Below are 15,192 nucleotides of genomic sequence, written 5' to 3'. Positions count from 1 at the left end.
GCTGAGGCCTTAAAAAGCAGGACAGTTAGGCAGTAAAGCAAGACTGGGCAAACAAAACTGCCCAAAAAAGCAAAGTTATGCCTGAGAGAGAGGGAGAAGAGAGGGAACATTAAGAAAGAGGGAGAGAGGGCAAGAGAGTACATCAAAAGTGGCACCTTCATATCTTCAAAAAGGAGCAAAAGTTGCGCCACAAGGCAGACAGATTTCAAAATTCAGGACTATATATAGCTGGACTGGAAATCGTGAGAAGCTGAACATGTTGAGATAACTTCTGACATGACTAGTGAACTTAACCTCCCCAAACACGTACCATCTCAATCCGAGCCAGCTCAGAATTCCTCTCAGGAAAATACATATATTGACATACTCAGTGAAAAACAGAGGTGGCGGGGGAAGTCATCGCCTATCCGGTTGATGCTAAGCAGAGTCCCTCTCAGGATCCAGCAGAGAACGTTCAGCCAAAAGCCTTGACAGAGGAGAGATTCAACACACTCCTATATGAGCTCTTATAGGTGAGCTCATCCTTCATGACATCATCTCAACACTTAGATGCTGCCATCTCAACACTCTTCCGATTGGCCGATTCAAATGTAGTCGCTGCAGAACTACAGCCATTCATCTCGTCTTCAAGGGCAGTCATCGGTCTCTCATCAAGCCGAGCAAGGGGCTCCGATTACAGGGTCAGATAAAACCCACCGCATACGTGCTGCTGGGACCAACTGGTAGAAATCTGTCGCACGCTTGATTGGCTAAGAGTCATTTCACTCTACTGGCCTCTCCAGAGGCTCTGTGAGCAACGACCATCCGTCAAACGACCTCTGACCCCTTGCAAGGAGCTAGGGTATGTTTCCAATGACACCCTATTTCCTCATTTCCTATGGCATGCTCTTACTCTGACAAACGGAGAAGTGATTCCACTCGGGGAGTGACTGATTGAGCCATTTGGGGTACAGTGACTCTCTTCTGTTCCAGGGATGTAGATCTCAGTTTCATGGTACAGGAAGTAGGGCAGCATGGTTCAGGGGCTCCGCAGAAACCCCAAGTTTGCGCTCTGCCAAGCGAAGTCCCCCAGACTGAGCGAGGGCCCCACCACTGTCTACCCTCCTGTCTGCACCAGGCACATGGAGCCAGAGGCCAGTTTTATATTGAAATCATATGGAGGTGGGAAGGTTTCAACAACGACCCCCTGCAACTTCCCTCGCCGCCACATGTTTCCCATTTTAATCTAATTATAAATATTTGGACTGGAGTCAGTTGGAACTGACAGAAAGAAAAAAGTCAAGCTGGAATAAACAATGCAAGTACAAAAGGCAAATAAGAAAGCAAACATGCATTTTGGCTTCATATTAATGACTAAAACAGAACTGTTGAAATTTTCCTCCTCTGACCACTGAGCCATTTTTGAGCCGAAAGAAAAAAAAAATCCAAGGCAGCAACAAGGTCTCTGTTCTCTCATTGAGGGGCGGGACCATTTTAATAATGTGGGCAAATGGTGGGTGGTTGCGCTCATGGGTCGGGTTCAGAAGAGGTTACACCTTAGTTGCTCCAGCGGGACGGGTACCCACTGACCCCTGGAATATGCGAGTGATTGCCAAACTCTGTTTCACAGTTTTCCATGGAATTGCACCGTCCAAACGTTTAGTAATGTCTAAGGTCGTCAAATAGAGGTGACAACAATGGAGTCTTCATTACTTTTCTGCTCCGCATGCTAACACCCGCTCTGGCATCATGTTGTACGCGAGTTGAAAACAACCTTTGTGACAAAAGAAAGAGGGACTGATGTGAAAATTAGGGAGGAAGATGTACCCAGGGGGGAAAAAGTGGTGGATTGACCTGTTTTGGAAGAATGGAAACAACTGTTTGACAACTTTTTCGCTTATAAGGACATCTCCCATCTGGGTCTGGTCCTTCCAGTTGTACAGAAAATGAAATGATACAGTCAAGTTTGTGGTGGATATCACACTTTCCCAACTTCTTGCAGATGTCTAGGCTAAAACTGAGAAACAAACTTTTTCAAAAGGAATTCAAACAAACAAGAGGACAAACAGATAAGAAGACAAGTTACCACAAAGGGTTTGATGATCTGTCAGTCCTTCTGATATTTGAAGCTCAGCTCATCTTGACATTTACCTCAAGGCAGAGCTTACAAATATTCTGCTAGCGTAACTGGAAGAGTTCTGAAAATTTCAAGCTCCCTCACTCGTGGGGGTTAATTTCCAGAACTCCAGAGCTCCGAAAAAAAACCCCACACGCATCACACAATGACACTGGAATGATGGAAGAGGACAACAAAAGCAGACATGCATCAATTATCAACAAAAAACAGCCAGCCGCAGGAGAAAATGTGAACCCCTAAAGAACAACAACACAAAACAGAGTCAAGGGCCAGAGAGCATCTGTAAATACACCTAGCGATGCACCACACAGTCAGATTAAAATGGACTGCATTTCATCATAGCCGACAGCGATTTCAGGGTTGCGGTGGGTTATCGTGCCAAACGCTGAGCAATTAAATAGGCCTCGACCACCCACAATTCAACATGAAGGAGATCAGAGTCATGTTGAGATTATTACCCTCTAATCATGCACTTGTACGTACGACTGCTGTTCCCCCTGCCTTGCCCCGAGAACACGGTTCGGAGAACACGGCTGCCCTTTATGTGAGCCTTAATACATTCAGGGACCTGGGGGTCTTGATCTGCCCTGCTAAATGCCATTACAAGTTTTACATGGTCATATGATACACAAAGAGCGACTTTAATGTTACGGTTACATGTAGGTTTGGCACAGTGGGTGTAGTGGACGATCTGAATTCTTCCTCAAAATGTTGGGCGAACAGCTTAGGGGTTCATATATTAAGAACTGCGAACGAAGCAAAAACATTAGCAAAAGGGGCCCATTAGTTGCCTGAAATAGGACACAGTGTATGTGGGCAGCTGTTCAGATTAAAAGCCTCCCTTCACACTGCCGAGACACTCGGCTCACAGCTCACACAATTCCACTCTGTTCTCCAGCGCTCTGCTACGCCTAATTGCACTCGCAGTATATGCGCTTTAACGCATGCGACTGTTCATGCAATGGACATGTTATCTGCAGGCTGCATCGACAGGGAGCAACCTGCAAATTAATTACAGTCAAAACGCCACATGGCATTTAGCATCACCACGGGCATAGGGCAACGGCTCTGATGGGAGAGCGCGAACGGTTGCGCATATGTCCTATGGATTAAACATGTGCAGATCATATGTATTCTACGGTCTATCTGTTTCCTCAAAACCATCCATCAAAGCTGTCAGTGTGGAGGCAAATATGAGAATGTTGTTGTTTTTTTGGAGGGAAAAGACAGGAAAAGACCACAGTAGTCAAAAGGCAGACGGGTCGATTTGTTCCTTGGCTGTGTGTGTAAAATAATACAGGTGGAGGGAAGAATTCAACTGTCTGCGTGACAGAAATCCTGAATAGATGTTCGACAAGGGATGGGAAAGGATATGTCAGTTCAATAGCTGCTCAAGTCATTTATAAAAATCAATTTAAAGGGCTTAAGCTACATTGATTTATTCATAAAAACACTATATAAAGCAGTGCTTCTTAGCTGGTTTTGTTTCAGGACTTTATATTAGAAGTGGTGACCCGTCATAGGACCAAAACGGTTTATCATTCAAAGCTAAAATGTCCTAAAAAAATATTATATATTATAATATATATAATATATAATTATATATATTATAATATATATAATATATAATTATATAGTATAATATATTACCATTAATTGCATTGGCCTGACAATTTGTAAATTTACCAACATAGCAACAGATGACAAATATGCAAATTTTGTAAAAACAACGCCCAGGTTTGTTCAGATTTGGTCCTGAACACCAAGAAAAATGCATTTATAATTCATTTAATAATCAAAAAAAAAAAAAAACTTCTGCAGTAATACAAAAGCCCAGGAACAAATCAGAACAGACCTAGGCTGTGACCAATTTTTAGGTTGTGGCCAACAAGTTGAAAAAGACTGTGGAAAAAAAAAGCACAACAATTTTTGAGGTAAAAAAAAATCAGCAATATACACATTAAAATAAGGAAGACAAAAAAACGGACAATGAAATCACAAAACATGAAAACAATAAGAGAGGGAAATAAGAAATGAAAGGATGAACTGGAAAGTGAAGGAAAAAAAAAGCACACTCAAAGACAGTTAACACATGATGAAATACAGAAGAAGAGCATCATTCCCCATTTATACATTTCTCACCCTTCTGAACAAAATGGCTGGGAGAGGGCACATGATTGGCTATGCCCAAATGCCCTCCTCATCGTCCTATTGGTGGAAAATGAGTGCAGGTTTAATCCAAGGCAGCATGGGATTAAAGAAAGAAGTTATTAGTGGGTGAGAGCAGGTCATGTATTGCACTGAAAATGCATGCCCTTTGTCAAACACTCAGTGAGGATCAGCACAGAGTCTACACTATTTTACATGTAGTGAAAACATGCTGAATGAATGTCATCTACAGTATAAGATTGAGACACCACTTTGCCATTAATTTCTCCATCTCTCAACAGAGGGTTAAGGGTGATTAGTTAGCCATCTAACTGAAGTGAAACAGAGCATTAAATGCAACTGGTCTCAGCCCTCCCCCTCCCCCCTCCCAAAAAAAGGTAGCTACGCTCCAACAGGAATTGAAACCGTAGCAGTATGAGCTCAAAATGAGTAACACACATGGCCTCTACCGCATCTGTCCTGGATGGCTGTGGAAAATACCTGCAATGAATGCTGTCTGAGGTCCCTGTCGGTCCCAGCTCTGTAGTCGGCATGTTTAGGTGATAACAGTGCGATCGGGGAGGTTTGGAATGGGCTCAGGTGTTGATGTGTGAGGGTGTTCTTATTTGAGTTGGAAATATGTAAGTGAGAAATGAAGATCACAGGAAAATGTGAGCTAAGTGTTTTCTTGGCAATTGGGAAAGACAATGAAAAGGGTTTGTAATGGGGGAGAGACCCTGGGATAGCTTTATAGCAAATGTCTGTGTGTGCGTGGGAGATCGAGTGTGTATATGTGTGTCGACGTAGTTCCAATTGGCTCCGACAGCGCACGCACACACACACACACACACCGTGTTGTGTTGTATTTGTGATGAGGGCCTAGGCGGAGTGTTGTTGATTGATAGGTTTCTTTCAGCATGTGAATTAGGATGTAGCACTTGAACTAGATTATTTCAGGAGTCCATGGACAGGTATGACACACTGCGTTTAGCGCATCAAGTCATGTCATAACAACCAGTAGGATTTGTGCTTCCTGGGAGAGCTGGGACTGAAGAATGCAACAGGCTGTCCTTTCTCTTTGAATTTCACTCTCTATTCATCCTTTATCACGTCAATTCTTTCCTCTTTCTCTCCTTATGAACTAATTCCTGTTGGACAGCCATCCAGAGGAGAGAGGCTTAAGGCGAAAGGAATTCAACGTTTTAAAGCAACAAAGAACAAAGCCAGTTAAATCTTCCAGAATCATCCTGTGTGCCTGAACTCTTCCAAGAAAAACACTCAGGGATGTGTGTGCCCGCACATTCATGAATGAGAAAACGTGAGCCTTTTTTGGGTGACCCAAAATGAAATAATACACAAATTGGAGCTGAGGATGCAGTGCCTTATTAAATATGAAATATGTAATTTCCTTTTGTTTTTGTTTGGTTTTAATTGCCCTTTTATAAATCAGGATTGATTTTAGAAATCAGATATCAGAGAGAGAGAGAGAGAGAGAGAGAGAGAGAGAGAGAGAGAGAGAGAGAGAGAGAGAGAGAGAGAGAGAGAGAGAGAGAGAGAGAGAGAGAGAGAGAGAGAGAGAGAGAGAGAGAGAGAGAGAGAGAGAGAGAGAGAGAGAGAGAGAGAGAGAGAGAGAGACTTTGAGAAATACATATTTTTACATTCTTAATAAAAATTGAAAATAATAATAATAATAAAAAATAATTTAAACATATAATCACAAACCCCAAGTATGATCAATACTAAAAGTGACACTTACCTTAGTAAAAGGATAAAGAAAGAAAGTGGTTCTCTAAGGTGCACTCAAAAAATGAACGCTCTGATTGGCTCACCTGATCTGGAGAGGGTTTATGATTGGTCTGGTCAGATTTGGAGGCCTTGAGGTGGTCATCCTCGTAGTTATCAGCCATTAACTTCATGCGGTTCTGTGTCTGTAAAAGATAAAGCTCATTGTTAACTACTGCCAAAACACACACGTACATATTTTGAAATGAGCCCGTTCTGACTCTAAGCCTGGTAGTCTTGGGGCTTGAGTTATCAAATCTCCATCTCAGCTCATGCTGTTAAGAGTGGAAATTTTATCTGTATGAATTCAATTACAAGCATTATAAGAAGTGATTCTGATATTCCTTTTGATAGACAGAGTATTACTTCGAGCCCTACAGCGAGAGGGGGATCACAGAGTATTCACGCAAGTTTCAGCTGGAATGGATTTGAGTGAGGAGGAAAAAAGCGAGCAACGGAGATCTTTTAAACCCAGAGGAGAAGGGTGTGAAAAAGCAATAACAGAGACAGTGAGAGAAGATCCGAGATGTAGAGAATAGAGAACAAAACACCAGTTTCTCTCAAATATAAACACAGACACACAGCATACTCACCTCCCTGCTTGATACAGGAGAGATTCAAGCCTCAACTTGCTCAAACCAAGTACAGTTTTAACAAGCGCCCCAAGGTTTCCATGTCTGCTCACTTCTAAGATTAGAAATGCACTAATTTATTGGAGATGAGGCTGAGCGTACAGGCTCTGACACATTGAGCTGTGGAACTCATGTGGACGACATGAGTTTGAATCCTGCATGCAACATTAACAGAAAATGCCTTTCAAGTTCTCTCTCTCTTTTTCTTTACATTACAATTTACCAATTCAAAAGTTTGCCAATAATTAAAACTCTGGCATCATTTACCCTCTGCTGTAGCTTTGCAATTTCATTCGAACTTACGTATATTCAAATTCGGAGAGTTACATGTGGTTACGAGACATGCACCAACCAATTTCATCACTGATGTCAAACTTGGCATGACACATCTTCTCACAACCGGATCTATTTTACATTTGGGGACAGACGGCAAGATTTTCAGTCACTTTTTGGTCTCTTACTCCCACAAATCTATCAAACACATGGCTTCAAAACACTTGGAATTTAGCACGCAAGTTGTTTGGATGACTTTTAAACTATGTGTATAGTAGTTTATTTTTTGGAAGTTGACATGGGTACAAAGCTCGTGTTCAGAGTCGTTTTTTTTTAAAACATTGCTATGCAGTTGCTAGGGTATTCAGAATGTTTTTAACGCATTGCTGTGTGGTTGGAATGGTCTCAATATTGCTTCCATTAAATGCAAAAGAGCAGCGTAAACATTTTTCAAATTTTCACTGAAGTCTTACATTAGAAATAAACATTGGGAACAAAATGAGGGTATGTAAATTATGACAGAAATGAACTACACCCAAACTGAGTTGGGGTTAATGTAGTCAAGTCTTATCGGCATCATCCCCAGTTTTTGTTAAATAAATCTATTGCAGAAATAAGGAAAAATGCACATGATTACTTTTGGCAAGCCAACCATCACAACTGACTCCACCATCACATGGCAACGAGAATAAGCGATGAAATGTATCAATAAGACATTACATTCGAATGAGAGTGGACCCACACCCTGCCCTTCCGGATTCTTCAGCTTGTTTCCCAGCTTCTCCCTGACCAGAATGTGATGGTTGGGCTCCTTCTGTTTGGTTTTCTCACCCTCTTCCCTCCATCTCCCGCACCCCCAGTTTTTCTCTCCCATCCTCCTCCTCTGTTACAGTAATAAACATAACGTTAACCGACCACCGGGCAGCCGTGTGTGAACGTCTGGGTCAGAATTATGTCAACGCAAGTGACCTGGATGAGAAGAAGTGTCTTAAAGGGACAGTTCACCCAAAAATAAAAATGGTGTCATCATTTATTCCCCCTAATGTTGTTCCAAACCTGTATGACTTTATGTGGAACAAAAAAGAAGACATTTTTAAATAATGCCTGTTTTTTGTCCATACAATTAAAGTCTAAGGGGTACGATTTTGGACCCAATTGACTAAATAAATGGACAAAAACAGTTGAAACATTCTTTAAAAAAACCTTCTTCTGTGCTCCAATAGGTTCGGAAACACGCAGTAAAAAGAAACCCACAAGGCACGATGTGTAGTAGTTCTTGTGTAGGCACGACTCGTTCTATACCTGTTAACAAGCCACTTAGTCAGAGGTTAAATAAAAATGTTGAACAAACAACCTGAGCAGCTCTCAGACACTCTGTACTCAACAACCTCTCAGTTTTTCTCAGAAGGCAGCAGTCTACATGGAGGAGAAGGCCGGAGGCCGAGACGCTGAGAGGGTAAGCCATTATAGCCCCAGAAAAAGAAAAAAAACACGCAACATTTTAGATCAACTGTCACTACCTCACGAGGAGGAAAATACCCCATTTGAGACAATTTGTTCCACATGCTCAGCGGGTTAGTGCGAAGGATTCAGGGCGAGGGTTCGGAAAGTCAGGCTTAAGCTCTCCGGCTTTTAGCATGTAAATCCTGGTACAGACCTACATACAAGCAAAGAAGTTACCGAGATAGAGAGGGAAAAATTATTCAGCCAATGTTGCTAACATTAGGCGTACATGGCTTTCCCAGCATGAACATGGATCGTTCATTTCCTCTCCTGAAAAAATCGGAAAAAAGAAACATGTACTAAAAAAATAAACATTAAAAACAAACATTTTGCCTTGAAGCTGTAAGATTTCAGGGTTTTGGGCCACAGAGCACCTACAGATGACTATGGCCACTGGAGAGAGAAACTCATTTGCAAAGCAAAAGTGAGAACTAGAGAAAGGGGGAGGAGGTATTTGCTTATTTGCCGGCTTGCGAGTGAAGTGGTTTTCGATACCGACCGAGTTTAGTGGGGCGCAGGGACTCATAAAATGTTTATTGAACAGCACTGGGGAAATCTTTGCTCATAGGTCTGTACAATCGAACAAGTGTGTGTATATGTGCACTGGGGCGCAATCTTGTTTCTGACATTGTGACTGATTCAAGTGTAAAGGAACAGTTCACCTAAAACATTTACTCACCCTCATGGCATTCTAAACCTGTATGACTTTCTTTCTTATGCAGAATGCAAAAGAAGATATTTTCATGATTGTTTGCCCATACACAAAGTCATTGGGCTCCAAAACAACATTGGAGCACCGCCCCCATCCTCTTTTGTGTTACATAGAAAAAAGAAAGTCATGGAAGTTTGGAACGACTTGAGGGTGGTTATATTTTTTTTCCAACTATGCCATTAAATTTCAGCCTTTTTCTCAAATAAAGTTATTGAATTATTTCAGGAGACTTGTAATATGGTGAAAAAGGACGTTTGAACAACTCTTGTGGTGCTGTTTTAAGCTTGAAAGCAGTGAGAAAATTCTTCAAAACATCTACTTTTGGGTTCCGCAGAAAGAAAAAAAGTGTATCATTTTTCATTCAGTCAAACTGAGGAACCTTCCCAGGGTTAATAAAATGATATATGAGGCAATACTGCAAATCTGCCATAATTTTCCTAAAAACATGCCAGAGTTATTTAAACATCACTATACAGAGTTCCCTCCACCTCCCCTTAAGGCTGACCCCCTCTAATTTACTAAGAATGAAAACACAGAGATGATTTTCAAAAACTTTCAAGCTCACATCTTTGTTTTGAAAACAGGTGAGGGGTGTTATACAGTTGCCACTCTCCAAGCGGAAGAGGCCCTCCGCCAGGAGATAAAACTCACTCCGGAGGGGAGAACTAGAGAGAAGAGACAAATTGCTACAAATGTCCATGTGTGGCCTTCGACCCTTGTCCATGATCTAGCCAATGACATCATGTACCCTACATTAGTAGGAACCACTAATCCTCCTGGATTTACTTTGGCAGAACATCCAATCTTCACACAATCCGCAGACGTTCCTTCAAAAACACGGACAATGGAAGGCAAGGAGGGAGGAATCTCAGAGATGTCGAGGGGGTCCACAGGGAGGTGTTTGTGTATGTACGTGAGGAAAGAGGGAGGTGAGGGTGAGCGTTCATGGAAACCGGATCTCCTCAAAGGGCCAGAGGGGTTCTGAAGAGACGATCCCAGATGGCTACAGAACAGGGAGGCACACTCCTAATTTAACAGCTCATATGTAAGCCATAAAGCAAAGAAGAAAGAAAAGGTGGCCGGTGCTGGAAGAGAGGAGAGATGTTGGGAGAGAAATGGGATCGAGTTAGAGAGGTTGAATTGGAATGGAAGAGACTGGGCACGGGGCAGAAAGGGGAGGTTGGGAAGGAACATAAAATGGGAGAACGAAATGTTCAAGCTAGCAGGCTAACAAGCAGACGGATAAGCGAGACCCTGTTAAGAAGCCCTCCCTAATTGTAGGAGCCCCTTACATCCATGTGTAATAAAATTTACCATGAAACCAGATCCCTGTCTGAGTGGCTTATGGCAAAGGAAAGCTTTTGTGTATGTGTGTGTGTTCGGGGTTCAGGAATCCAGCACTTGGGGCTCTGCATCTCTGCTTTCCCCCTTGTTCCAAGACCTCACTTTCCTCAAAATTCCTTCAGCTACAGGCAATGATATGGACTTGATAAAGTTGAGCGGATGGGGGACGCACACTGAGCCCCATTGCTTGAGCGCGCTACACGGTTTACAAAACTGCTCAAGTTACTGCCACCAGAACAAAACATCTAAAAGCACAAAGCTGGAATGCTTCTAAGTGCCACACTTTCCTGTACTTTCTACTTCCCTTATCCGTCTTAGCATTTCCATCTTTTTTTCACTACATACCTTGATTGCTTGTTTGGATTTTCTCTCTCTCTCTCTCTCTCTCTCTCTCTCTCTCTCTCTCTCTCTCTCTCTCTCTCTCTCTCTCTCTCTCTCTCTCTCTCTCTGTCTCACTCTCTCTCTCTCTCTCCTCTTATGATAATTGTCAGGAATGCTGACCTCAATTCTTTGGTTTCCGTCCCAACTGGAGAACTCATTTGCTCACTTAATCTAATCATTTTCACAATTATTCTACTTCTCCGCCATTATCATTTCTCTCACCCCTTTCCACCCCCCATCCCCATCCATTACGACTCAAAAATGCTGATGAGCTGCCAAAAAAGGGAGAAAAATTGAACACTAAAAAAACGCTGTCTCACGATTCTCAGTCATCGCTCTGGATTCAGTGAGATATCAAAGGCCTTTTTGTCAAGCTCATAATTGGGGTCACGGAAGTGAAACGACATAACGAGAGCCTTTCCTACACCTCCAGAGTGAAGTGACTCCTTCACGGCACCCCGTGACCTCTGGAGTTCACGACCTCAATCTACTTCCTCTCCATGCCTTGCCATATTTAGCTTTATTTTAAGACATAAAAATGCATTATATTGTGTGTTCACAGCACAAAAAAAAACAACACTGAAAAAAAGGCCAAACGCCCAGATATATGACATCTCCATGTTAAAGGTAATTCTTAGTTGAAAATCAAAAGTTTCACACATCAAGGTTTCCTTGGAATGGAAAGCAGTAGCTTAAACACATAGACAGCTCAGTGGGAAGAGCAGGAGACTTTGAATCGGAGAGTGCAGGGTTTTCAATTGCTCACATTTCAAGTGTCACATAATGCAATCACAATAATTACATAATGACTGTATTTAAAAGATTGTGTAATAATTGGGGCAGTGATTAGTACTTCAAATCATGTTTCGTCTTTTGAATGCACGATTCCTAAACTTATTACACTGAGTTATGATCGTAATAAACTGATTAAAGCATACTTAGCTGTGTACAGGAGTGATCATGAGGAAAAAGGCAAAGGAAAAGGACAAATGAATATGCATGCTAGCACCAGTGAATGATCAACTAGATATCATGAAGCTTGTCAAAAAAAAAAAAAAAAAAACCTGCATTGAGGTAAATAAATAAATACTATTTTATTGTCCAACTTATTACAATTTATTCCTTATTTTTGAACATGAACTCTGTAAAAGTAATGTTTTATCCACCTTAGTGTTCAGACTGTTGTACAGCGAGTATATTTTTGCCAACAAGCATGTCAAATGAAGTTGAAGTCAAACTCACATTTCCAACACAAGCATCACAGGTCTATGTGTTAAAACCCCTGCAATTAACACCAGGAAATGATTTCCAATAATCTGCATGCCAGTAATGCCTATCCACGAGTTTCCTGTCCAAAAAAATGGAACCGAAACTGGAATCCTATTTCAATGTACAAATTTTTCACCTTCTACAATCAAACACCACAAACCAGGTAGAAGTAACACACATTAAAATATTAGTAGAAAAATGATTATGTATAATAAGGAAGACTCCATTTGAAATTGTAGCTTGATAAATATCAAAAGTAAATATATTATTTTTTTCACTACTTTTATTTAGACTTTTTTTTTTTTTTACATTACTTTCACTAGTACTGTCTAATGTTTATAGTGGAAGATAATTTTGTTGTTTTATTTACATCTCGTAAATAAAACAACAAAATTATCTTCCACTACAAACACAGGAAAATTCCAATAAAAGGACGGATATTTACAGGATAATGCACTAATATAATGGTTCCACTGTTAACTTCTGAACCTTACTTTGGTTTTGGGCACTTTGATGTTTGATGTTGCTGCCCTTTAGCCCTCTGAACAATGAACAACAGAATAATGTGTTTTAGAACGAAAAGTAAGTCACAAATAGTCAAGAAGAAAGAGTTTAGTGCTCTGTCATGGTCTTTTTTCAAACCATTAAAAGTAATTACTAAGTCTCAGAAGTCGCTAAAGAGGCCAAGACATCAAAAGCAAAGATAACACAAAAATACAGTCCCAGATCCCTGCATGAATAACAGTCTCTGAGATAAGCTCCTTGGACAAGCATGACAGAAAGGATTCTACATGATTGTGAGCGGCAGTGCTTCCAGTTTCAGAGGCCTGGGATTAAAATCGAACAGAGCCGATAACTGGGAATTGGGAGGAAACAGAATGGTCTCTCTGTTCTGGACGCCCAGAGGGAAGCAAATAGACTTCTTTGCTGAGTTAGAATTAGAAAGCTGGTGTTAGCCGCAGAAAGAACAGCACTTTCTCTCTCTCATGCCATATATACAGTAGTAAGACGGGAAGTATGGAAAACGTACAAATAAGACATTTGAATATGAAAATATTTGAAGAAAACGAGTGGTTGTGGAGGACCAGGATGCTTAATATGGTGGCAAATGTCAATTGCCCTATTTACTGTAAAACACGAATTAACTGAAAAAGCATGAACACATATTTTGTATTGTTGTCAAATTACCTGTGAAGCAAAGTTTTTAAACCTGATGGCTAAAAAAAGTAAAAGTAGCAGCACATCTCTCCTCACGAGCTGCATGAGTTGAGTTATCATTCGTGTCTGTAGCACAAACATGCAAGATGCCTAATAACCATAGTTTAATACTTGGGGTTAGGGATTGGTTTTAATCAATAACTGTGAGCAATAGTAATAGTGATGCTTGGCTTAGCAAATACCACTAATCACACCAGAAAAACAATGAGTACAGCTTTAGAAATCATCAAGATCTTATCAAAACAATTATGTGTAACTGGCAAGGAACTGAGGTAAGAGGAGAATAATCCCAGGTCGTCATTTTGACAGGACAGAAGAGCCAGAAAAAGGAAAAAAAGGCAAAGAGAGGACCGTCTCCAACCCTCATTAGAGGAACGGAACAGGAACTAGTAAAACAGCACTTTCTGTGCAGTAGAAATGCAAAGCGTTACCAACTACCATTAGCGACGTTAAGGCAAAACCCTGTAATAATAAAGCTCCCAAAAGTCTTCACAGCTTGCCAAAGGGGCACAGAATGTTCTAAAAAAAATTCATTTGTCTGACCGAATAATAACAACATCGTAAAACGTTCTCCACAATCAGAGATGCAGTGGAAAATCTCCATTTCCTCTCCTCCACAACGTCACACGTTGGACGAGCTGGACACCCACAGGCCTTATTCAAACAGCCATTTAGCGGCTTGTGTTTTGAGGTCTCGTGTTCCGAAAACACAGCGACTCTTTTTTCCTAAACGAGCAGCGAGAGTTGCATCAGATCCAAGACAAATCCAGCGCGGATGGGCCCGTGAGCCACGACCTCCATTCGCACGGCTCCCTCGGCACGAGATCTCCAAGGTCTGCAAGACCTTCAGCCAAACAAGATCATGCAATGAATCGAATGCTTGTTGATGTTGTTGTTTGTCTGCTTTTTTCTGGATTTCTTGCCCGTTATTGGCTGCAGAACGCTCTAATTTAAGCTCTGTGATCACTTTGTCCGCAGAAGGGACGTGAGGCGCCTAGGAGCTCAGCCTTTGCAACAAAACACCAGTGTTTTGAACCCAATAAAGGTACGTTTTCAATCACAGACGGCAGCCTCGAGCTGGCAACACGTGCACACAGTGGCCTTGGCCACGATTTGCCGCTTTTGCATTTTAAGTTTATTCGTGGGTAGCTCCAAGACAAAACGATTTTATTTTGTGCCCAAAACCACGGCTCTGCTGAGAGCAGCAGGCCCGGAGCCCTTTACTGAATTGGCATCTCGGCCCATCCCGATGCCCGTCATCGCCCGAAGCCATGCGAGGACAGCGACTCTGGCGGGGCCTCGTGGAGGCACTGTAGCAGGTAATGGGAGAAATACGTATCGACCCAAATCTGCAGTTTGCAAGGGGATGGAATTACCAACGCCATTCCAGGACTTGTGGGAAATAACACTAACACTCAATCTGCGGTTACAGAACTGCAACCAGACTTTTTAACACCGTCCCAGAGGACCAGCAAACTGTAATTGGTCTGAATCACTCCGGGTCATCTCCTTAAGAAGCGGATGGGGTTTGTCATGAGATACATTGGTTACAAACGAACAAAAGACCAAAACTGCAACTCTAGTCCTTGGAAAGCACAAAAGAGTAATGAAGCTCACCGAAATTGTCAGGATAAATATCACTTCCCCCTGTAGGTCTTGATTTTCTAACACAGGCGCGCTTAAACGCCCGGGCAGACTGGGCTCGGGAGGTCTACGGAGGGAACGGGTGAGTCGGACGCTTTGGCACGTCTTCCATCTCTGAAGAGGGACTAAAATACACATTCACTTGATCAACGTCATCTCTCTCTCTCTCT

At 41.8% G+C, this 15,192-nt stretch overlaps 1 protein-coding gene across 7 annotated transcripts in view; it reads right to left on the bottom strand.

Annotated features, from left to right (window-relative positions):
• erc1b (ELKS/RAB6-interacting/CAST family member 1b) overlaps positions 1-15,192 on the bottom strand; it is a 192,658-nt gene that overhangs the window by 30,059 nt on the left and 147,407 nt on the right. For all 7 annotated transcript variants that reach the window (XM_081363058.1, XM_081363061.1, XM_081363056.1 and 4 more), the window contains one exon: positions 6,094-6,192. In XM_081363058.1, the coding sequence (XP_081219184.1) occupies positions 6,094-6,192 (99 nt within the window). The remainder of the gene's footprint in view (positions 1-6,093; positions 6,193-15,192) is intronic.

The sequence above is a fragment of the Scardinius erythrophthalmus genome (genome assembly GCF_964197995.2).
Source record: "Scardinius erythrophthalmus genome assembly, chromosome: 4".
NCBI lineage: Eukaryota > Metazoa > Chordata > Actinopteri > Cypriniformes > Leuciscidae > Scardinius > Scardinius erythrophthalmus.
This window is presented reverse-complemented; position numbering and strand designations above follow the sequence as displayed.